The 24,208-nt window shown below is 36.8% G+C and overlaps 2 protein-coding genes across 2 annotated transcripts in view; both read left to right on the top strand.

The window, feature by feature from the left end:
• vangl1 (VANGL planar cell polarity protein 1) overlaps nt 1-12,809 on the top strand; it is a 38,530-nt gene extending 25,721 nt beyond the window's left edge. The window contains exons 4-9 of the mRNA XM_065251832.1: nt 3,316-3,750; nt 5,006-5,181; nt 6,208-6,341; nt 9,877-10,012; nt 10,102-10,336; nt 11,969-12,809. Of these exons, the coding sequence (XP_065107904.1) occupies nt 3,316-3,750; nt 5,006-5,181; nt 6,208-6,341; nt 9,877-10,012; nt 10,102-10,336; nt 11,969-12,229 (1,377 nt within the window). The 3' untranslated portion in view covers nt 12,230-12,809. The remainder of the gene's footprint in view (nt 1-3,315; nt 3,751-5,005; nt 5,182-6,207; nt 6,342-9,876; nt 10,013-10,101; nt 10,337-11,968) is intronic.
• A 1,196-nt stretch (nt 12,810-14,005) lies between these two features.
• LOC135733060 (ladderlectin-like) lies at nt 14,006-15,396 on the top strand. Its single transcript, XM_065251374.2, has 6 exons — nt 14,006-14,035; nt 14,143-14,210; nt 14,451-14,536; nt 14,648-14,770; nt 14,930-15,044; nt 15,224-15,396. The coding sequence occupies exons 2-6, from the start codon at nt 14,150-14,152 to the stop codon at nt 15,289-15,291; spliced, it is 453 nt and encodes a 150-aa protein (XP_065107446.1). The 5' UTR covers nt 14,006-14,035; nt 14,143-14,149; the 3' UTR covers nt 15,292-15,396.
• Nucleotides 15,397-24,208: the final 8,812 nt, after the last annotated feature.

Genomic DNA, 24,208 nt, shown 5'->3' with positions numbered 1-24,208 from the left:
TGGTATTTTTTTTATAAATATCATGGCAAATAGAGGAACGCCCCTGGCACCACAAGCAGGTTAGTGCCATGCCCTTGAATGGCTGTCAAGTCTATTCTTCCCTGTGTAATTTTATCATGTTGGCTCTGATGTTTTTCTCCTTCCTGCCATTCAGCCTGGGTTACTGAAATGTGAGGAAACATTAGATGTTTTTCAAACAGGGACTTTGAATAGCAAGTATGTAAGTTATGCTAAGTGCACGTCTTGGTGTATGTTTACTTGTTTGTGTGTTTAAATGTTTCTGTTATATTGTAATTTTTATTGTTGCCAAGCAATGTATACAAAACATATCTTTATAAGTTTATAAAAAATACAAAAAGTTTAACAAAATCAGCGTTGAACCCTACTGTAAAATTAATATTCAACTCCATAAAGAAAGACAGATGTTGTTGTCACAAGATCTGCGTCCCCATTAACCACAATCTCCATATAGTATATTTTGGCATGCAAATAAATGCAATATACGCTTATAATTTCTATACTCTATGTTTAATTTGATCTAGAGTTACAAGCATAACCCAAAAATATTTACAGCTTTATTTTGGAAAAAATGAGAGGAAAAGGATAGAGGAGGGTGGAGGAGAAAAGTTCTCACACTTGTTTAACCCTCCCTCTCTTCCTGCTTTTCTTTCTATGTTATGGCTCAGACTGCGTCTCTGCTAAAGGGAAATGAGCTGCACAGCACATACACACTCATGTGCAAACACACACACAGTATTTGCAGTGTTGTGTGTTTCTTTTGTCTCTTTAAGTGAGGGATGCACACTCAGCAGTGTGAACTGTGGGTTAATGGAGCACATCAGACCGCAGACTGAAACCATATGCAGTGCTGTAGTCTCATCACAAAGAATCAACTCAGTAAAGTTGCAAATACTTTTTAGCAGGCCCAATTGATCAGCTGCTTTAACTGTAGTCTGTAATGAACTAATTTGGGAAGAGTTTAAGCAGTTTTCCCCTTAAATGACTTTATTCATGTTCACTCTGAAATACTCAATTCTAATTGATCAATCACATCGTTTTATAATAGTCATTGTATTTGTTATCTGTACTCGACCATTGTACATGACAACAAATGTCCTTCACTTTTTCATTTCAGTCTGTCTTAAATAACGAAAAAATTTAGATTTTGTGAGAAGTGACCCATCAATAAGTCATCAATAAGCTCTGGTCAAATAGAGGATATGCATGTAACGTCACCTTCGGCGACAGTGACTGCGGTTACGTCCACTGAGTGGTGAAAAGTCTGAGCGATAGCATTAGCATATGCATGAAAAACGTGTCTAAAATGGGAAAAGTAGTTGTGTGATCGACTGTGCTAACAGATTCAACAAAAATTTGTAGCAGTCTTTTTCCAGACTGCAAAAAACACTCAAAGGTGAAGTAAATCAGTAACAGTAGACATATGTCAGGTATGTAACATTTTAGGATAAAAAATACTATATAAAAATACACCAATGAATACTCTTATTCAGTTTAATTGCAAAGTTTTGTCAGTGAGCCTTCATTAAAAAAACTCCATTATGATGAGCCTTGTGTTCTACAAAGGTGGGATGATTAAAAGTGATTTAAGACAAACAAATATGTCAGGAAAAGCAATGTCTGGCCATATGCCAATGTCCACAGACTACTTGTTGTTTGGCAAGTTGTTAGGGTCAATGTTAAAGCCAACTAAATTCAATTTAAGCTGATAATAGTTTTCGAAGCAGCCACTATAAAAACCGTTGAAGTGACGTCGTTGCATACCCTCTATATTTTTTTACTTAAATCTCCATTGCATCTGTGTTTGTATTTCCACTGCCTTTTACATCACAATTCACTTTTTTAACCTTTTCCATCTGCCATTTCCTCACTTTTGATGGCTACTTTGAACAGTGCACAAAGGCTGTCACAAACACTAAACTAGGCATATAATGAAAAGGGGACAGCTTTCTTCTTTTAAATTGTCCTCACTTTTCATTTCTGCCATTATTCTTCTCGTTTACCGGTAATCCCTAAATTTTTCTTTCCTCACTGTCATTAGGGGCCAAGCACAGAAGGTGCGTACATTTCATATTCTTCTTCCATGGTATTGGAGTCTTTGGTAGCCCACAGAAGTCCCCAAATCCAATGGTCACACTTTAGCGCCACCATGTGTTTAAAATTTGACTCATATTTTGTACTTTTATCCACTGGTCAAAATAATAATTTATCTTCTTCCTCTTAACTATCAAAGTTGTAAGAAAAAGGTACAGTATGCATAGCTGTAGCTGCCTGTCCTTATGATAAAATTGCGATTATGTACAGTACTGTTCAAAAGTCTTAGGCGACCACCACCAGACTTGATGTTTTAGAAGTTTTAATGTCCATCCATATTTATTTTTCAATCTATTTTATTAAGATACAAATAGAAAATACAAGAAATATGTACAAAAAAATAAAAAAATTGAATTTTCAGAACTAAATGTCTTCTTTAGGCATGGTCGGTGTTTAGTGTGACCTCTCTTGGCACTAAACACATCTTGAGCGTTTTGAGCAGAATGAAGTAAAATTATTTTTTTTTTAAATAAGAAATTAGGATTTAATTTTATTTAGGTTTAAGAGATCCTACAGTTTCCTGCTATTGCTCAAGTGGAAGGGGAGTTTACCTTAAAAACTTGAAACGTCAGTTTACATTTTTATACAGTTTTTAATACTATATACACATTTCCTGTATTTTCTGAATGTATTCTATTAAAGAGACTGAGAAATAATTCTATACGATCACTATAGCATTGCAAAAACCACAAATTTCATTCTGGCATGGTGGCCTAAAACTTTTGCACGGTGCTGTACATGAAAAAAAAAATATGTCCAAAATAAATTGGCCAAACTGAATTACCACACCATTAACAGCATCTATTTAGAAAAAAACATTACTGTCCTTAGTGCAGGAAAATCTATAATGGAATTTTAATCTGCCCAGCACTTCTAGTCCTGCTGTTAGCATTTGAAAGTCTGTATTTATTGATAGGTTGTATATAAGTATACAATTTACACTCATTTACATGCGAGTTTAGGTGTTTATTAACATATGCTGATGAGAGAAACCTGGTTTCTTGTACTGTCTGTCTGCATTAACCTGAAAGGAGATCTGTCATTTCACAGCAAAGAGAGAAAACGGGAAAAGAGAGACGTTAACTCAAGAAGCGAGTCTGATTGAAAGAACCCACTAAAAATAATGATTAATTCCCAAATGTAAATAATAATTTTGTATGTGAATAATACAATGCTTCAAATGTTCTCCTTCTTGAATTACAGGATGACAACTGGGGCGAGACCACCACAGCGGTCACTGGGACATCAGATCACAGCTTGTCTCAGGAAGACCTGGCTGGTTTTGGAAAGGACATAGAAGGTCCAGTAGAGAAGCTGAACTGTATACGTTTCCTTCCTTTGATCCTCACTCTTGTCCTGGGCCTGTTGGTCCTAGTTACCCCCCTGGCCTTCCTGGTGTTACCCCAGCTGCTGTGGCCGGAGCGTTTACAGGCGTGCGGCACTGCATGCGAGGGCCTGTTTCTCTCACTGGCTTTCAAACTTCTCATTCTACTGTTGGCTGGCTGGGCGTTGTTTGTGCGACCGGCGAGAGCCTCCCTGCCAAGGATAGCAGTGTTTCGTGCCCTTCTCGGACTGCTCACGCTCCTCCTGCTGCTTTCCTACTGGCTGTTCTTTGGGGTGCGGATCTTGGACTCACAGGTATGGGCAAATATATGTGTGCTTCAGTGCGTGTGTGTGTTGAGGGACCATAAAGACTTTAAATGCATATGTTAATATGTATGGAATTGAGATACATTTATACATGTTGTACATTTAAAAATGTTTGTACATTTATAAAGCGCATGGTTGTCATTGTCATGTCAAGATTTTATTGGATGATATATGCCTTTTTCGTCGCATGAAATGAAAGAACCAGTGAGATTCAAACATGTGCACCATGCTGTGCCGCCACAATTGTAGTTTTTTATGTACATTACAATTTTCCTCGATTGCTAACATACTGTGTATGAAACAATTCACCATTTTCTCACAACTATAAATACAATCTCAAAACTATACACCAACCTGCACAAACCTCAAACTTCCACATACATACAGAGAGAGAGAGGGAGCTACAACACAAGTCCTTAAAGGGACACTCCACTTTAAAAAAAAAAATATGCCAGCTCCCCTAGAGTTAAACATTTGATTTTTACCATTTTGGAATCCATTCAGCTGATCTCTGTGTCTGGCGGTAGCACTTTTAGCATAGCTTAGCACAATTCATTGAATCTGATTAGACCATTAGCATTGCGCTATAAAATAACCAGTTTCAATATTTTTCCATTTCAAAACTTGACTCTTCTGTAGTTACATCGTGTACTAAGACCGACTTTCAATTCAGGGGACTATTTTCAGGCGCTGCATAATATTATTGCTGCAGCCATGTTACAGCAGCAAAGTCCTTGATTATTACACCAGCATATAGTTCCTAGCCATATCTGCCTAGAAAAGCGCAACTTTCTAATCTTTAACTTTCAAATTTTCTGTCGGTCTTAGTACACGATGTAACTACACAAGAGTCAAGTTTTGAAAAGGAAAAATATTGAAACTCTGGTTATTTTATAGCGCAATGCTAATGGTCTAATCAGATTCAATGGATTATGCTAAGCTATGCTAAAAGTGGTACCGCCAGACCCGGAGATCAAATGAATGGATTCCAAAACGGTAAAAATCAATTGTTTAATTCTAGGGGAGCTGGAAAATTAGCATATTTTCAAAAAAAGTGGTGTGTCCCTTTAAAGTGTGGGCTGTATCCATAATTAAGGAGTCTGATGGCATGAGGGCAAGAGTGAGAAAATTATGAGAGAAATGCTGGTTAACTCTTCCTTTAATACCCCTAAAACATTTTTTTTTTATCACTGCAGTGCACTCTTTCTTGTGGCTAAATGCTGTACTATCTGTGTTTTGACAGGATGAGAACTACCAGGGCATAGTGCAGTTTGCAGTGTCATTGGTGGACGCTCTTTTGTTCATCCATTATCTGGCCGTGGTTCTGCTTGAGATCCGGCACCTGCAGCCCTGCTTCTCTCTCTGTGTTGTGAGATCCACTGATGGAGAGACTCGCCACTACAACCTGGGACAAATCAGGTGCTGGTTGTTTATAGTGTCTAAACAACATCTGTGATCAACAATATTATGTCAATTGCATGCTCCTGAGGGGAAAGTGTGGAAAAAGATAGAGGCAATGTCCATGCTTCAAAAAACCAAAAACCTATAAACCAACAGTAGATATTACTGTATTAGCAGGCTACACACATACTGATAACCCCTTTTTAAAGCATCTGCCAAATGTTATGTAAATGCTTCCTTGCAACGATATTGTTCAGTAAGTGTTTCTGAACATACATAAAGCTGCATGTGTATGTGTGCATGCACTGTATAATACATTAATAATGAGCTGAGGTTAAGCCAAGGGAAAGGACCATTAATCACACCATTACAGACACTCCCTGCTATGCCCTTTGTAGCTTCCCCTCTCCCTTCCTCTCTCCTGCCCAGCATTTTCTTTTGTTCTCGCTCTCATTGTTTCATTGGGTGCACATTACTGATTCAGCCTTCAGTCTTCAGAGTCAAACATGACTACTGGGAAGAGACATGCATGTATACAGTTTTGTGAATATTACTTAGTATTTGGTGTCTTTTCCTTGTTTTGTTTTTCTTCCTGTAAAAATGTAATAATTTATCCAGGCCAAACTAAAAAAATTGAAAATAAATGCTCTCCACATCTTTCATTGTTAAATAAAAAGATAGTCCTTCCCCAAGGTTGTTATGCCCGGTCTGTTTAAAGGCCTGAAACAGATTGCAAATTGAATTCATTAACATCTGAAGAAGCTGTAGAGACATCTGTAGGGTTTTGGGCAGTAGGGTGAGGAAATTTAACACACACAAATTTGTCTCTGGCTTGTTTGATTATTTCTCTCTCTCTCTCTCTCTCTCTCTCTCTCTCTCTCTCTCTCTCTCTGTCTCTCTCTCTCTCTCTCTCTCTCTCTCTCTCTCTCTCTCTCTCTCTCTCTCTCTCTCTCTCTCTCTCTCTCTCTCTCTCTCTCTCTCTCTCTCTCTCTCTCTCTCTCTCTCTCTCTCTCTCTCTCTCTCTCTCTCTCTCTCTCTCTCTAGCATTCAGCGGGCAGCTCTTGTAATTCTGGAACACTATTACAAGGATTTTTCAGTTCACAATCCTGCCCTGTTGACAGCTGCTAAGTCCAGGGCAGCTAAACATCTGGCTGGACTGAAGGTCTATAATGTAGATGGTGAGTTTTAATCTAGATGCTCCACTATTTTTCTAAATAAAAGAGATTCTGGGTAATTGGCTATTGGCAATGCATTGTTTGGTTATGCACATAGAAAATCATTTTTGTCTTAAGCTCTCTGTGGTCAAGAAGAACAAATTAAAAGCACAATATATATGATTTTTGCATTAAAACATCCAAAAACCACTCACACAGTGTTAAATATTTAGTTTGCTTGTGTACAGGTACTTAGATTATCCAAAATGTTTCCAACAATGTTTACATTTTTGCGGTTTTAAAAAAGGGACACTTAACTTTTTTGAAAATAAGCTAATTTTCCAGCTCCCCTGGAGTGAAACATTTTGACAGTTTTGGAATCCATTTAGCCGATCTCCGGGTCTGGCAGTACCAATTTAAGCATATTAGCACAATCTATTGAATCTGATTAGACCATTAGCATCGCCCTCAAAAATGACCGAAGAGTTATTTTTACTATTTAAAACTTGACTCTTTTGTAGTTCATTGTGTACAAAGACCGACAGAAAATTAAAAGTTGTGCTTTTCTAGGCAGATATGGCTAGGAACTATACTCTCATTCTGGCTTAATATTCAGTGACTTTGCTGCCATACCATGGCTGCAGCAGGCGCAATGATATGACGCAGTGCCGGCAAATAGTCCCCTGCTATTGAAAGTTACCAAGGGCCTAGAAAATTACTTTTAATTTTCAGTCTGTCTTTGTACACAATGTAACTACAGAAGAGTCAAGTTTTAAACAGGAAAATTTTTGAAACTTTGGTTATTTTTGAGCGCGATGCTAATGGTCTAATCCGAGGCTGGGGAACCCTGGTCCTGGAGGGCCAATGTCCTGCAGAGTTTAGTTCCAAGTTCAAACCCTAACTAAACACACCTGAAAAATCGAATTAAAGTCTTCAGGATTACTTGGAAATGAAATCAGGTGTGTTTGATTAGGGTTGGAACTAAACTCTGCAGGACAGTGGCCCTCCAGGACTCAGGGTTCCCCACTCCTTTGTCCAATCAGATTCAATGGATTATGCTAAGCTACAGTATGCTAAAAGTGGTAGCGCCAGACCCAGACATCGGCTGAATGGATTCCAAAACAGTAAAAAATAAATGTTTAACTCTAGGGGAGCTGGAAAATAAGCATATTTTCAGGTGGAGTGTCCCTTTAACAGTGTAACGTTTCTTTCGATTGCCTCTGCCTCTCACTGGCATTATGTTCATTATCCCTAGTAGTTGCAGTGTCTACTCTGTTGGCTTACTGCATACTGCACGTAATTTTTGAGTACCATTGGATTGATTTGCATTTGCAGCACAGGTGAAGACATCTAGATGTGATGTTTTGTGACATCTAGTGGCAAAAATTATATATAGTGATTCTGAAATGATAGTTCACCCAAAAATGAAAATTCTGTCAGTGTTCACTCACCCTCAAGTTGTTACAAACCTGTATTATTATTTTTTGCTGTTGTTGCTGAACACAAAGGAAGATATTGTATTTAAGCAGGAAACAGACCACCATTGACTTCCATAGTAAGAAAGAAAAATACTATGGAAGTCAATGATGCTTTAAAACATTGCTCAAAATATCTTCCTGTGTGTTCAGCAGAACAAAGACATTTATACAGGTGTGAAACAACATGAGGGTAAGTAAATTATGACAGAATTTTAATTTTGGGATTAACTATCCCTTTAAGTCTGCTCATTTTCCTTAGAGAAAGCTTATGTGTAATAGTTCCCAAAACAATATATCTCAAGCCCTGAGCTACTGAACTACTACTATACATGAACATGTCCCTTTTTGTTTATATTTAATTAATTCCTCCTAAACTTTCTAAAGAAACCAAAGTTTGTATTTAAATGGAAGCACTGAGAACTGTGTTAAGTCTCCTTTAAAAACCTTTGGCTTGTCTTACCTAAAACAAACACATACTGAAAGCTTTAATGCAGCAGCTTACGTGTTATAATCAGTAAACACCAACATCTTCTGTGTGCTTTTTTACAGAGTTTAAAGCTAAACTGAAACGGTATCTTTTCGATTGTAAGTTCAGACCGTTGAATGAACTTCCCTCACCAAGCCACAGCCCTCTTAATTTCCACACCCCTTAATTATTTGCTTATGCATGCAGTGATTTTACACCACACACAAGATCACAGATCCCCAATCAAGACGGCTTTAGATATTAAAAGAAACCAAATGTATGTGCACATAACTTGAAAATATATGAAAACACACCCTTCACTGCACTTACTGTGCTTTTAAAATCTTTTCATCTTTGTTTGATTGATGATGTGTTGTCGGCACTGGGAGTGTACACCATAGATATGTATAAAAGGCTAGATGGCTCAAGGCGGAGTCAGCTGTGTCGTCACTTGGCGGCCATCTTAGGTCAGTGCTGCCATAGTGCTGCTCCCTGCTGCTGTGGACGGAAGGTGAGTGACATACGCCAACTAAAATGCTCGTAACTTGCTGAATTCTTGACGGATTTACAAACGGTTTGGTTTTTTACAAACGTTATTAACGTGGCTATAATTCTGGATGCTTTAACATGTTTCATGAATTTTTTATTTATTTTTAGTATACGTATTCAGTGTCATAGGTACATCTTTGACGTTTATAACAAACCAATCCGTTTGAAAATCGGTAAAAAATTAAGCAAGTTATGGTCATTTAAAAGTACCTGCATCATTAAAACTCAATGCTACGAGTGAGCGAGCGCCCTGTCCTAAGATGGCCGCCAAAATGCGGACGTTCCACTCAATTGGCCATCAGCGCGGACGAGCCATCTAGCCTTTATATACATATCTATGGTGTACACACTGTGATCCACAGATGCATACATGTTGTGTCAAGATATTGTGTAGCCTTTCTGTGGCTATTGAGACAAACTACAAATGTATGTGTGTGTGTGTGTGTGTGTGTGTGTGTGTGTGTGTGTGTGTGTGTGTGTGTGTGTGTGTGTGTGTGTGTGTGTGTGTGTGTGTTAAACTACGTCTGTCTTTCTGTTTTGTGCTTTACATAGATTGTTGGATTATTAATAATGCATCAATAGGCAGAAAATAGGCTTTTTAGGGGTGAATGCGATGTGGGATATCACAGCTTATCGACCTGCCCTGTTACCTTGGAGAGCCGTGCTCCTTTAGTCATGCATTTTTAATCATATCTGTGACCTGAATATGGATAAATATGCATAAATGATTCTGTTCACCACATTACCATGCACACAGAGCTAATTTGCATTACGTATGATCATCATAACCTGATTTAACATAACGGCGTATGTGACTGCCAGGCGGGTTACTGCTGTTTTGCACCATCTGTTGAAATTTTTATATTTTCTTGCAGAGCTCTATATGATTATTTTTATCAAACAGGATTGCATATTCAGATTTGAATATGCCATTACAACGTTAAAGGGATAGTTCCCCCAAAATTGAAACATTTTCAAGGAACAATGTCAGTCGATATTGTAGGTAACACCTGGATATTAACTAAATGATACTTGAATGTAACTTTCCATAATGCCGTTCCTCCAGGTGCTGGTAGCGATGCGGCTACTGCTCAGTCTCGAGCTAAAATAGCAGCTGCTGCCCGGCAAAGAGACACCAGCCACAACGAACTGTACTATGAGGAAGCTGAGCATGATAGAAGAGTCCGGAAACGCAAGGCACGGTAGGAGAGACCAAGTTTGTGTAGTTGTGTTTAGGGACATACAAGCATTCATTACAGCAACTTAATAATACACCACATTTGCTCTTTAGGCTGGTGGTGGCCGTAGAGGAAGCATTCACGCACGTTAGACGGCTACAGGAGGAGGAGAAAAAGAAGCCACCGGGCGATGAAATGGATCCACGCGAGGCAGCGCAAGCCATATTCCCGTCCATGGCACGAGCGCTGCAGAAATACTTGCGGACCACACGTCAACAACACTGTCACAGCATGGACAGCATTCAGGCCCACCTTGCATTCTGCATTACACACAACATGACCCCTAAGGTGGGCCAGACAATGTCTTACACATACATAAAATACACATTTTGACTATCACTTAAAGGTCCAGTGTGGTTTTTTTTAGCAAATTGCAATTTCGAAATGCAAAGAGAAGCTATGGTAGGTGCTACAGGACAAACGTGTTTTTGCCTGAGACAACATAGGGACGAAACGTGCTCTGTAGAGCAGTTTGTCCATTTAGGGCAACTGTAGAAACATGGCAACGACTTCCAAGTAACTGTATGTAGATAAAAACATCTCATTCTAAGGTAATAGAAACAATACAGTTTATTATGTTAGGTCTTTATATAGCACTGATAATATACACTCACCTAAAGGATTATTAGGAACACCATACAAATACTGTGTTTGACCCCCTTTCATCTACGTGGCATTGATTCAACAAGGTGCTGAAAGCATTCTTTAGAAATGTTGGCCCATATTGATAGGATAGCATTTTGCAGTTGATGGAGATTTGTGGGATGCACATCCAGGGCATGAAGCTCCCTTTCCACCACATCCAAAAGATGCTCTATTGGGTTGAGATCTGGTGACTGTGGGGGCCATTTTAGTACAGTGAACTCAATGTCATGTTCAAGAAACCAATTTGAAATGATTTGAGCTTTGTGACATTATCCTGCTGGATGTAGCCATCAGATGATGGGTACATGGTGGTCATAAAGGGATGGACATGGTCAGAAACAATGCTCAGGTAGGCCATGTTATTTAAACAATGCCCAATTGGCACTAAGGGGCCTAAAGTGTGCCAAGAAAACATCCCCCTCACCATTACACCACCAGCCTGCACAGTGGTAACAAGGCATGATGGATCCATGTTCTCATTCTGTTTACGCCAAATTCTGACTCTACCATCTCAATGCCTCAACAGAAATCGAGACTCATCAGACCAGGCAACATTTTTCCAGTCTTCAACTGTCCAATTTTGGTGAGCTCGTGCAAATTGAAGCCTCTTTTTCCTATTTGTCGTGGAGATAAGTGGTACCCGGTGGGGTCTTCTGCTGTTGTAGAACTGGCATTATACTGGCAGATACTGACCTCTAGCATCAACAAGGCATTTTCGCCCACAGGACTGCCGCACACTGAATGTTTTCCCTTTTCACACCGTTCTTTGTAAACCCTAGAAATGGTTGTGCGTGAAAATCCCAGTAACTGAGCAGATTGTGAAATACTCAAGACGAGCCCGTCTGGCACTAACAACCATGCCACGCTCAAAATTGCTTAAATCACCTTTCTTTCTCATTCTGACATTCAGTTTGGAGTTCAGTAGATTGTCTTGACCAGGACCAAACCTAATTAACCTTAATGCATAGCAGCAACTGCCATGTAATTGGTTGATTAGATAATTGCATTAATGAGAAATTGAACAGGTGTTCCTAATAATCCTTTAGGTAAGTGTAGTTATGTATATTATATTCTGTCAAGAGATCCTCCTAAAAGTCCCACATTGCACTTTTAACACTATTCTTGCTGCCCTAGAAAAAAACTTCTAATTTCTGTCATCAAACGACCCAAAAACAGAACATGCTAATTTTTATTATTACAAACATCTAATCAAATAGTCAGCTTATGTCACATTACAAGCAGATATTGTTGATCATATCTGTTTATTTTTGGTAGGCATTTCTGGAGAGCTATCTGATGTCCGGGCCCACACTACAGTATGGCAGAGAGTGCTGGCAGTCCCGGCAGTGGACGTTGATCAGCGAAGCATCCGTCACCAGTCCTCTCCGTCATGGCACTGAGTTTCAACTCAAATCATCCGACTTCAGCTTGGTGGTTACCAGCAAATCTATCCCTCACCTTAAACTGAGTGAAGAGTACGTCAATCCCAAGTCCCACAAGTTTGTACTGCAACTGCAGTCCGAGACCTCCGTCTGACGGATTCTTGCATCTGATGATTGTTTTTGTTCATTTAATTTTCTACACTGGTAAATTTTGGACTTCTATTTTATTTTTAATTCTTTTTCACCTTTTTCACAGTTTATAAATGGCATTTTACATACTGGATGTATTTTGATACAATATTTGTTATTGCCAAGAACAGAAAAAAATGCTTGTTTTGGATTGCATAGTGCGGGCGGGTGTGATTGTGAGGATGTGCCATCTGTTTAATTCTATCAGACTTTATGTGTAGAGTTTTGTTTTGCGTGTGTGCGTGCGTGTGTGATGAATGTTTTTTTTACATTGGCCACTACTAAAGATATTGGGCGCATCTGGGTATATTTGAACTTCAGTAGGAATCCCGAGTAGGAATTACCATTGGTATAAACGTCTACTGGCAATGGACAGGTGATTTATCATATGTGCACTGCTAAACATAATACATGCACATCACTTTCAGCCTGCTGGTTTGTTTATATTCTACCATTGTTATTGGCAGTAAAGAAAGAAGACAATGTATTGAAAAAAAACAGTTCCTTTTTTCCTTTGTGATTAATAAACTGTGATTTGTCGTTCATCTCCTGTGTGGTTTAGTAATTTAAACATTAATTTTTTAATGCATATATTTAAAGCATACTCTATATTTAACATATTAGTACATCAGTCATTTTGTGTACACCTCTGCATGTGCATACATGATATGAGTTACGGCTGCAGTGATCATAATTCACTTTGTGAATATAAAATATCCGCAATAAACCATTTAGGAAGATTGAACATATTATATTGTTTTGCTTCATTTAAACACTAGGTGTCACTGTTATGCCAGTTTTGAGACAGGCTTAGAGGAGTTAAATTCAAATGTTAAACTATTGCCATGTGGGCTACAGTCACATTGGGAAACGCATTGCATAACCACATACAATTCATTATGACTCAATAAAAGAGTTTGAACATACTTTGTCCTAAATGTAAGGATCACATATTTAGTGAATTCTAGAATTAATTTAAATTTTGCTATTATTGTTAAACGTTTGGAAGATGTTTATATGAATATATGTAAATGATAGCTCAGTGGGTAGCACTGTCACCTAATATAGCAAGAACATCCCTGGTTGTCCAAGTAATTTGTTTCCATCGAATGTATAAGTCAAGACACAATATTAATGTATACAGTTGTGCATGTACATGTCTAAGGGGTTTAAAGTTAACATGCATTAAATATGTGTAGGCATCTCTTGTACAAACAGAGATCCTAACAAAGTTATTGCTAATGATTTAATTTTAAAATACTTTATTTTTAGCATTAAGTATTTTAATAGTATCTGCAATAAAGCAGATAGAGTAAACAGACAAGCTACTTAGCCTATTTGTGTAAATCAAGTCAATTAAAACATTTTACCCAAGCACATTTAAACTAAAAAAGTAACCCAGTGCATAAATAAATATTAAATTAATGTATATATTTACAGAACCTTGCAAAAGACCCCCTTACTAATTCTCTCATACTGTACTGAATTTAAAAAGGTGCATTTTATTTTATTTTGAAACACTCAAATAAATTATTATAAAGTGACACTGAATGTATGTTGAGAAAGACTGCTCTAAGCAAAATGTAAAAACTAGAAAATATGCTTGCATGCATAAGTATTCAACTCTGACACATATTTTTCTTGGGGTACCTATTGCTGCAATAAAAGTTTTAGGTCTTTTGGGAACTGTAGGGTTGATATATAAATAGAGAGAAAGAGAAGCTTTGCACAATGATTCTGGTCCATTCTTGTTGGCAGATTCTGAAAAACTGTGAGTTTTTTAAAACATTTACCAACTGTACTTTTTTCTTAAATATTTACTAATACTCAACAGTATAAATATGAGTGTGGATGTATCACTTTTCTATTAATTTTCAGATTCATCATGGCAGTGATGAGAGCTCTTATGTTTCTTTTCCTGGTCTTTTATGTGGAGCATGCAGTAGGTAAGCGAGACATTCATTCAGCATTGCAACCACAAAGTTTGACAAAACTCTAACAAACTATACTGTTACTTAATGGGATAACAGGACATGTGCAACATTAAGCATTAGAAATTTGTTATGTTTATTTAAGGTCTTACAATCTGCACAGCACAATTAGAAACATAAAACATACAGTTAAATGAATAATTGTTTTTCCTTTACTGTGAGTACATAACTACTTTTATTTTATATACTGTGTAGCTAAAGACTGCCCATATGGATGGACGCCTTTTGGTGTAAATTGCTACAAATTCTTTTCTCAGCAAGTTGAATGGGCCACGGCTGAGGTACTGTCACTCCATAAATATTTATGAATCCTACATTTTCTCTAATTATCTAAGTAAAAAATAATAGATTTTTTAAAAATAGTAAATCAACACAAAAAAATCTATTTTCAGATAAAGTGTCAAATGAATGGTGCGAATCTGGCATCTGTGCGCAGTAAAGTACAAAACGAGTTACTCAAGACTCTGATAACTGGGGACAAAAGTACTTGGATTGGTGGTCATGATGGTGAAACGGTAAATCAATCTGCTTTGAAAAACGTACTTTGTTAGACTGCATGGCTTAGACTGATTTATCTGGTTAGACAATTTGAGCGTAAAATTCAAATAATAATTTAATGACAGAATCACATGGAGTGATTAACTCTAACTATTTACTTTCCTTATACTCATTAGGATGGACAATGGTTGTGGACTGATGGATCTCCATTTGACTTTACCAGCTGGTGCGCCAATGAACCTAACAATTATGAGGGTAAACCAGAGAGCTGCCTGGAGATGCACTGGTCCAGTAAGAATGAATCTTATCATTACTTTATATTAATCTTATAATTGTATAATGATATAGGCTAGTTAGGACGTAACTAATGTTAAATATCTAATAATATTTCATGACTATGCATACTATTTTCTAATATAAATTATTTAATTATTAGAAATTAATTCTAATTGTCAGAATTTATCATACAGGTAGCCGCTGCTGGAATGATCGATTGTGTAACAGCACAGCTGGCTTCATTTGTGCTCAAGCTCCCTGAGATCAGGCACGTGCACACATAGACATCAAAGGGGGCTTGAGCACCTGCCCTTTTTATTCCTGTAGAGAAAGTGCCCTTTTTTTCTTGGGTGCTTTTAAAAAAAAAATAATAATAATATGATCTTTATTCGTATAACAACTGATGTCTGTCTGTTTCTTGTGTTTTTTTACTTGTTGCTTATTTAATTTAACATGAATTTATTCAGAAATCATTTAAATGAGATTTAAACTCTTATATAAAGAAAAATAGCGCTATTTGTGGCACACAAACGGTTGACAGATGAGTCCCGCCTCCAAAATTCACATCGCTAATATGATTGGCTTTACCTTTCCTTAGTCCCGCCTCTCTAACTTACTTCGCTTTATGATTGGTTTGTCAACACTCGTGGTGCATCATTCGCGCTTCAAGCGCCAAATACAACATGATCTCACAAAAATCCGTGAAATAGTCACGCATTATTTTGCTCAGTTTTGCGTGACATTGTCACGTATTTCCACCATATTACGTGCCCCTGACACGACTTGCTTTTCCGTGACAGTTTCACGTATTGGTTACTCAACTGTTTTTCCTATTTTTAAACAATTTTCGCTTCGGTTTGGGGTTAGATTTGCTGTTTGCGTTAGGATGTCACTTAATGTATTGGTTTATAAAAAAAAATTGTATGCTTTTTAAACCATCGTCGCCTGACGTTGGGGTTAGAGTTGGGTTTGGGTAAGGATGTCATTTTATGTAACAGAAGGTTGTTCTAACCCCAAACCGAAGCGACAATTGTAAGAAAATAGGAAAAACAGTTGAGTAACCAATACGTGAAACTGTCACGGAAAAGAAGTCGTGTCAGGGGCACGTAATATGGTGGAAATACGTGACATAGGGCCCTATTTTAACGATCTAAGCGCATTGTCTAAAGCGCACAGCGCAACGTCTAAATGGGCGTGTCCGAATCCACTTTTGCTAATTTAACGACGGGAAAAATGGTTTTTGCGCCGAGCGCATGGTCGAAAAGGGTAGGTCCTATTGTAATGGGAGTATTTTGGGCGTAACGTGCAGTAAACCAATGAGAGTCACAGCTCTCATCCCCTTTAAAAGCAAGTTGCGCTGGCGCTATGTCTAATACCTATTTAGATGACGGACTTTGTAAACTGAAAAACTAAGCGGAGGAAGAAGATCCCCAGTTTAAGATTAATGTTAAATAATTGTGTTGTTTTTCACTTGTATTGAAATTGTTATTTTTTTATTAAAACCTTTAAAACCCGTTTTCTTTTAGTCATGGAAGTAAAAAGCAGGCTTGTAATTGCTTTAAATGTATGGCTATCCAATATCATCAAAAAATAATTTACAAGTAGGTAAGATAAGGTTTGTACTCTAAAAATACTTTATTTGTAACAAACAGGAGGTAAAGAATTTACAAACGGTTCTCCTCACGTTTCAGCACTTTGGACAGCGTTTTTTTTAAGCATTACTTAAAAATGTTTCTCATCTCACCATATCCACAGCTACAGAGTAATCATATACAATAAATCTGTGAGGTAGCATTAAAAAAAACATTTAAGAACAGACGAATTTGTTCAAAGCAAAGCATTTATTTACTTACCAGGCTGCAGGTGAAGCAGCTCTTTGCGCCTTCTAACGTCTCATAATTAGTCCTCAATTATGTCCAAGAGACTCAATAATAATCTTTTACATTCAATCCTTTAATCTTTCATATTTGAAAACATTTTTGTGCTGCTGCGCATTCATGTACCTTGTGATAAGCAAACCCGCGTTGTCCTCCCGTGTATAGGCGCATTTTACTAATGCGCTCTTTAAATAACATAAAACACTATTGCGCCATTGACTTTAGACCAGGTTTTTGTTGGTCAATGGCGTAGTCTATTTTAGTTGCCTCAAAATAGCAACGCGCCAACAATGCGCCTGAACACACCTCGTTTTCAGACCAGAACGCCCATGGGCGCAAAAGCATTTGCTATTTAAACAACGCGGCGCTAAACGTGAAAATTAGGGTGGAAACTAGCGAAAGACACTTGCGTCGCGCATTGCGCTGCATTGCGCCGGGTGTAAGATAGAGCCCAATGTCACGCAAAACTGAGCAAAATAATGCGTGACTATTTCACGTATTTTGTGAGATCAGGTTAGCCAAAGCTCAGCCCGACCGAGACGCGATCATGTGCATGATTATGCAGGCAGGCTACCGGTAAGTGTGTGAGGAAGAAAGCATTCTTATATTAACAGTTTTATGCACAAAATATGGGACACGTTGTTACACATAACGATTCAGGGACATTGTTTTCCATGGCAATCCCATATTAACCTGAAGAGTTGCAAACTTGTAACAGTGTAGTGTATGTAGTTTAAACAGACTGCTCATAAAATAATAAATCACAAACAATAAAATAATTGCTAACTGCAGTAGTAAGCTTTTTTGTTTGCGTTTTTTGTAATGGCTGTTAAATAAGTATAATGTCTTATACTGGAGTGCTGGAGTAGATTGGGAAGAAATCTGATGGTTCAGTATTTTACTTGCCCAGTCTGAATTTTCACTGACATCACAAAAAAGTAAAATATAAAATACAAATAAAATAGGCCTAATCTATATTTGATGTTTCTGACATGTGTAACCCTAATAAATATGAAACCTAAGATTAAAGGTGCCATAGGATGTGTTGTCATGTTAAATTGTTCTTTGACAATTACATAGAATGTATGTTGCTTTTATATTTATTAAGTGCAAAAATTATCCAGAAACCTTTTTACATGTCTATTTGCAACACAGTCTCACACCCTATTCGTCACATACTGCCGTTTGGTCATGACCCCCTCACGTTCATAGCCGACGTTGAGGGTACCTATGAAGGTATATTTGGTGCAAAACAACTGCACACCTGTGACAGTGGAATTTGTATTTGTAGAGATTATCCACACATGTGTATCAGTAAATTTGAAGTCACAGATGAAGAGTTGCAAACTTGTAGATTTTTTTTCTTTCCCTCAAATACAACACAACAGTTACACATTTACAAATCCTTCAGTGCAGCTGCACAAATCCCATTTTACAAATCACAGATTAAGAAACTCACAAGATCACGTTTTTTGCTACAATTGCTGCAGTAAATATGGTGCAAAACCTATTTGAACACCTGCATCAAAGTATGTGAAGTCACACACAAATTTTGTACATTCGCAAATCAGTTTGTGCATCTGTGCGATGAGAGTTGCATGTGTGTAAAAAAAAATTTTCACAATTTTTTTTTATTTTTGAAATATTTTCTAGCACAAACATAAGTACATAAATACAACTGCTTGAATCTGCTGCTACGAGTTTCAAACACTCTTTTTCGTGTGCTCTCTGTTTTGCACCAAATATCTTGAGATAAGTGGTGCGAAAGTGATTTGTATACCTGTAGGCTATGTTCAGCACTTCCCACCAGGTGGCGCCCGACACTCACTGAAGCAGAGCTTATTAATTACCAGCAATGTTTCAGCAAGGTAAATCGCCTTTATCAAGGTATTATTTTCACCAAGTGGAAAACAATATAAATGGGAGTGCTAATTATACACAGATGAAGGTAATTACATACATTATTCCAATGATTCATTAGTAAACAAAATATAAGTACCATAAATCTCAAACCATCAATATAAGTAGATTAAAAAATACAAGCAGCAAATACACACATAGGCCTACATATACCTAATAGGCTTTAATATACCTAAAAGGCCTCCTGTCTAAGTAAAAATTGGTCCAGCTCACCTCACCTTCTAGATGAAAATACCCTCTCAATTCCTATATACAATAATGAAGTTATAGGATGATTAAGTTCAACAAAATGCAGTGCTAATGGAAGGTTCATATTTCTGCATATTATTGCACTCTGATGTTTCACGATGCGTGTTTTATACTCTCTATTTGTTTTCCTACATATGATTTTCAACAATGACAGTGTTAAAGTGGTTTCTGTTGGTATAGATGGAGAAGAGAGGTCCGATCTAACTAATTTATCTCCTAGATTACATTCACCTATATTCAGTTAGCCTATGTTTACTTTACTGACACAACAATGTGCCCAGGATGGTAAAATAATTATTTCAATGTATTACTAATAAACAACACAAGTCTTGTGCATACTGACATGGTTTGACATCTATAGTTATTTGATTGTTTTTTTTTCTGATGTGTTTGAAGTCATATATGTAGAGCAGAGAAATAAGACATTTTTTTCTGGGGTGCATGCCCTAGAAAAATACATATGGACCTTGGTATTTATAAAATCCTCTGTACGGCCCTGCTCATGACAATAAGAATCCACTCTCAATAGTGTATGACGAGCTGTAGGTTTTTTAATCGGATCCCTATGTAAAAAATTACAAGCTACCCACAAGTCTAAAAAGCTGATTTGATTTGGGTTAGCATCCAGGGTAAATGTTAAGAAATCAGAACAACTGTTTAGATAATAATAAAAACAATTTAGTTGTTCAGTAACCGATTCAAAAAGCCAGAAATAATCATCCAAATTAGTATATTAGAAGAAAAAGCATGTATCTTAGTTAAATGTAGGCCTATGTGTGTATTTGCTGCTTGTATTTTTTAATCTACTTATATTGATGGTTTGAGATTTATGGAACTTATATTTTGTTTACTAATGAATCATTGGAATATTGTATGTAATTACCTTCATCTGTGTATAATTAGCACTCCCATTTATATTGTTCTCCACTTGGTGAAAAAAATACCTTGATAAAGGCGATTTACCTTGCTGAAACATTGCTGGTAATTAATAAGCTCTGCTTCAGTGAGTGTCAGGCGCCACCTGGTGGGCAGTGCTGAGCACAGCCTACAGGTATACAAATTACTTTCGCACCATTTATCTCGAGATATTTGGTGCAAAACAGAGAGCACACGAAAAAGAGTGTTTGAAACTCGTAGCAGCAGATTCAAGCAGTTGTATTTATGTACTTGTGTTTGTGCTAGAAAATATTTCAAAAAGAAAAAAATATTTGTGAAAAATTTTTTTTACACACATGCAACTCTCATCGCACAGATGCACAAACTGATTTTGCGAATGTACAAAATTTGTGTGTGACTTCACATACTTTGATGCAGGTGTTCAAGTAGGTTTTGCACCATATTTTCTGCAGCAATTGTAGCAAAAGACGTGAGCTTGTGAGTTTCTTAATCTGTGATTTGTAAAATGGGATTTGTGCAGCTGCACTGAAGGATTTGTGAATGTGTAACTGTTGTGTTGTATTTGAGGGAAAGAAAAAAAATCTACAAGTTTGCAACTCTTCATCTGTGACTTCAAATTTACTGATACACATGTGTGGATAATCTCTACAAATACAAATTCCACTGTCACAGGTGTGCAGTTGTTTTGCACCAAATATACCTTCATAGGTACCCCCTATTCGTCGCTTGAAAACGTAGAGGGTCGTCCTGTAGATTTGAATGCAAACCCCTCATCTTTGAATTTTGACGAAATGGGTTTATCGGTTTGCCTGCGCAATATGGTTTTAGGCGATTGATTTTATGCTGCAAATGTGCATTTTGCGCAAGCGTGCGGCGCATATACGGTTACAATCATTATTGGTGAGGTGACCAAACATTTTCGTGGGACGGAAACCCTTGTCTGAATCGGTGTATCACGACTTTTCTCTCTCTTTTTTATATATTTGGTCTACAATAAAATGACATGTTTACAGGGCTGTATTTGCTGCATGCCTTAATTAACGTAGGATATTTTATTATTTTCGATCACGTACGGTCTACTGTTGGTCATTCCCCCTCACGTCTATAAGCTGACGTTGAGGGTACCCCCCAATTCGTCGCTTGACAACGTAGAAGGGTCGTCCGAATCCAAATCCCTCATCTTTGGATTTTGACGAATGCCTGCGCTGCAAAGTATGTTTTAGGCGATTGATTTTATGGTTCAAATGTGTATTTTGCAGTAGCGTGCGGCTGTTACATTCATTGGTGCGGTCACTATATTTCGTGGGGCAGAAACCCTTGTCTGAAGCGCATCACGACTTTTTTCTCTCTTTTTATATATTTTTGGTCTACATTAAAATTACATGTTTACAGGACTGTATATTTGCTGTATGTTTAATTAAGGTAGGATATTTTATTATTTTCAGTACAGGCTACTGTTGGTCATTCCCCCTCACGTCTATAAGCCGACGTTGAGGGTACACCCTATTCGTCGCTTGACAGCGTCGAGGGGTCGTCCGATATTTGAAAGCAAATCCCTCATCTTTGGATTTTGATCATCTAGCGGTTTGCTTGCGCTTGAAAAGTATGGTTTTAGCCGATTGATTTTATGCTTCAAATGTGTATTTTGCAGTAGCGTGCGGCGCATACTGTTCCAATCATTATTGGTGCGGTGACCATACATTTTTTGTGGGGCAGCCAGAAACCCTTGTCTGAATCGGTATCATGACTTTTTTCTCTCTTTATCAATATATATATATTAGAACTGGGCATAGATTACATTTTTTGCATAACATATGAGTTTGTGCTGTGTGTAATTATTATGTATATATAAATGCACACACATTGAAACATTTACATGTTTATATATATTTATTTATATTTTTATATATTCTTAATTATATATTAATTAAAAACTATATTTAAATAAAACATTTATTAAATGTATATGTATGTGTGTGTTTAAATATACATAATATTTACACACATCACAAACTCATATATTATAACTTTTATTTTGTATGAGATTAATCTAGATTAATATATATACACTAAAATGTACATGTTTACAGAACTGTATATTTGCTGTATATTTTAAACATGCCTTAATTAAGGTAGGATATTTTAATTCCATCACATATACGGCCGTTTGGTCATTTCCCCCTCACGTCTATAAGCCGACGTTGAGGGTGCCCCAATTCGTCGCTTGACAACGTAGAGGGGTCGTCCTATATATAATAATAAATATTATATATATTATTTATATATATAATATTTTATATTATATATATTATATATTTAATAATATATAAATATATATTATTTATACGTCCTATATATTTAATAAATATAATATATTATATTATATAATATATAATAAATATAATATCTGACTGCAAATCTCTGGGGCCGGATTCACAAAACATTCTTAAGAAGAAAAATCTTCTTAACTGACATTTTTATCTTAAATTCAAGCTTAAGAAAAAAATTAAGAATATTTTGTATTCTCAAAAAAGCTTCTTAAGAAAGTTCTTATTTTTTTCCTTAAGTATGTTCTTAAGAAAAAATTTAGGAAGAATTCCAATTCTCGAAAAATAAACTGTCTTAAATAACATCTTAAAGTTAGGACAACCTTACAGTAGTCCTAAATCTCAAAATGTAAGATGTTTTATAAGTTAATGTGATTGTTTTAAATGTGACATGTTGTAGGCTATTTTGTAGTCTGAAATGGCAATTTAATCAATTTACTTCACAAAGATTAGTTTAAAGAGGAATTTCACACTCATATAATGAAGTTTAATGGCTTACTCAGTAATATGTCATGAAAAACAAATAAGTATTAGTGATAATATTAGCAAACATTTAACTTCCTCAGTAATAGTCTACATTCATTGTGAAATTACTTAACAGCTAAAAGCCGCTCTAAGCGGGAGGCGAACCGGTAATCGCTTTGTCATGTGAGTCGAGGGGATCTGAAACCGCGGGCACGCTGCACCCTCCGCGTCCGTCTCTTGACGCGCGAGCGCGGGAGACGAAGCCGTGAGCACGGAGAGTGAAGCACGCACGCCCAGTGCGCTCGACCCGAACGACGGACCGATTGCGACGTTAGGAAATGATATTTACTCACCGCACCGCCTTAATACTAGCTGGCCTCTGTTACAACAGCGAATAACATTCTCTATAGTCTTAATGTATCACTCGTTTGTATCGCGTTAATGATCGAAAGGTAACGTTAGTCAAAAGATTAATAAGTTTATTACATCATTAGCAGGGTATCATAATTCATTCCAAAGCTTGTCATTTTATTCTTAAGACACAAATTTAAGATATTCTTAAGAAAAAATTTGAGAACTTCTTAAGAAATGTTTGAGAATTGCACTTAGGAACATTCTTACGAACTTCTTATAATTTATCTTAAGAACTTTCTTATTTTTTGTCTTAAGAATGTTTTCGTGAATCCGGCCCCTGGTTCGTAACATAAACAAAGTTTTTCTTCCAATATGACTAGAATATATATATATATATATATATATATATACGCCTTTATGTTGAATAGTGAGCCTACAACTTTGCTTTTTCGTGACAAAATAGCCTACTTTTTAGAACTTTTTATAGAAAGTTGTGATCAATTAAATAGCCTACTGCAGAAATGTGTATTGCTTTATATGGACATATCCTTTGGCAAAGAGATCGATGCATTCTGGGAAGTGATGCTTAAATGTAATTGCTACATATAATACCCGTGTTTCATTCACTAAGACATTTATGCTGACCACTTTAAAATTTTGAGCAAGAATAAAAAATATTAAGACTGTGCTTTTTAATTGTGATTGATATTTTGGCGCAATTTTGTGCAACACGTCACTGTGTGCGACCATAGCAGAAACCATTGCCCTGCGCGATTCCACCACGGTAAGTCGCAAGTTACAACAGTCTAATAAGCAAGATAAATTAATAAGCATTTAATGTTACACGTCCAAAATTAATAAAAGTACGAGTTTATTTAAAAGACAATTTTATTGTAAACATAAACTCCTAATGTTAATTTTGGTCGTGTAAATGCTTAGATATAGATATAACAGAAGTCTGGCAAGGCAAAGTTTATACAAGTAACGTTACCCTGATCATGTTATTCCTGCTTGTTTTACCAATTGATTTAACACTAGCACTACCGGAATTCTATAACTACTAGAACTGCCAATAGCGGTCATTTTGACT

The sequence above is a fragment of the Paramisgurnus dabryanus genome, chromosome 15, assembly GCF_030506205.2.
Source record: "Paramisgurnus dabryanus chromosome 15, PD_genome_1.1, whole genome shotgun sequence".
Classification (NCBI taxonomy): domain Eukaryota; kingdom Metazoa; phylum Chordata; class Actinopteri; order Cypriniformes; family Cobitidae; genus Paramisgurnus; species Paramisgurnus dabryanus.
This window is presented reverse-complemented; position numbering and strand designations above follow the sequence as displayed.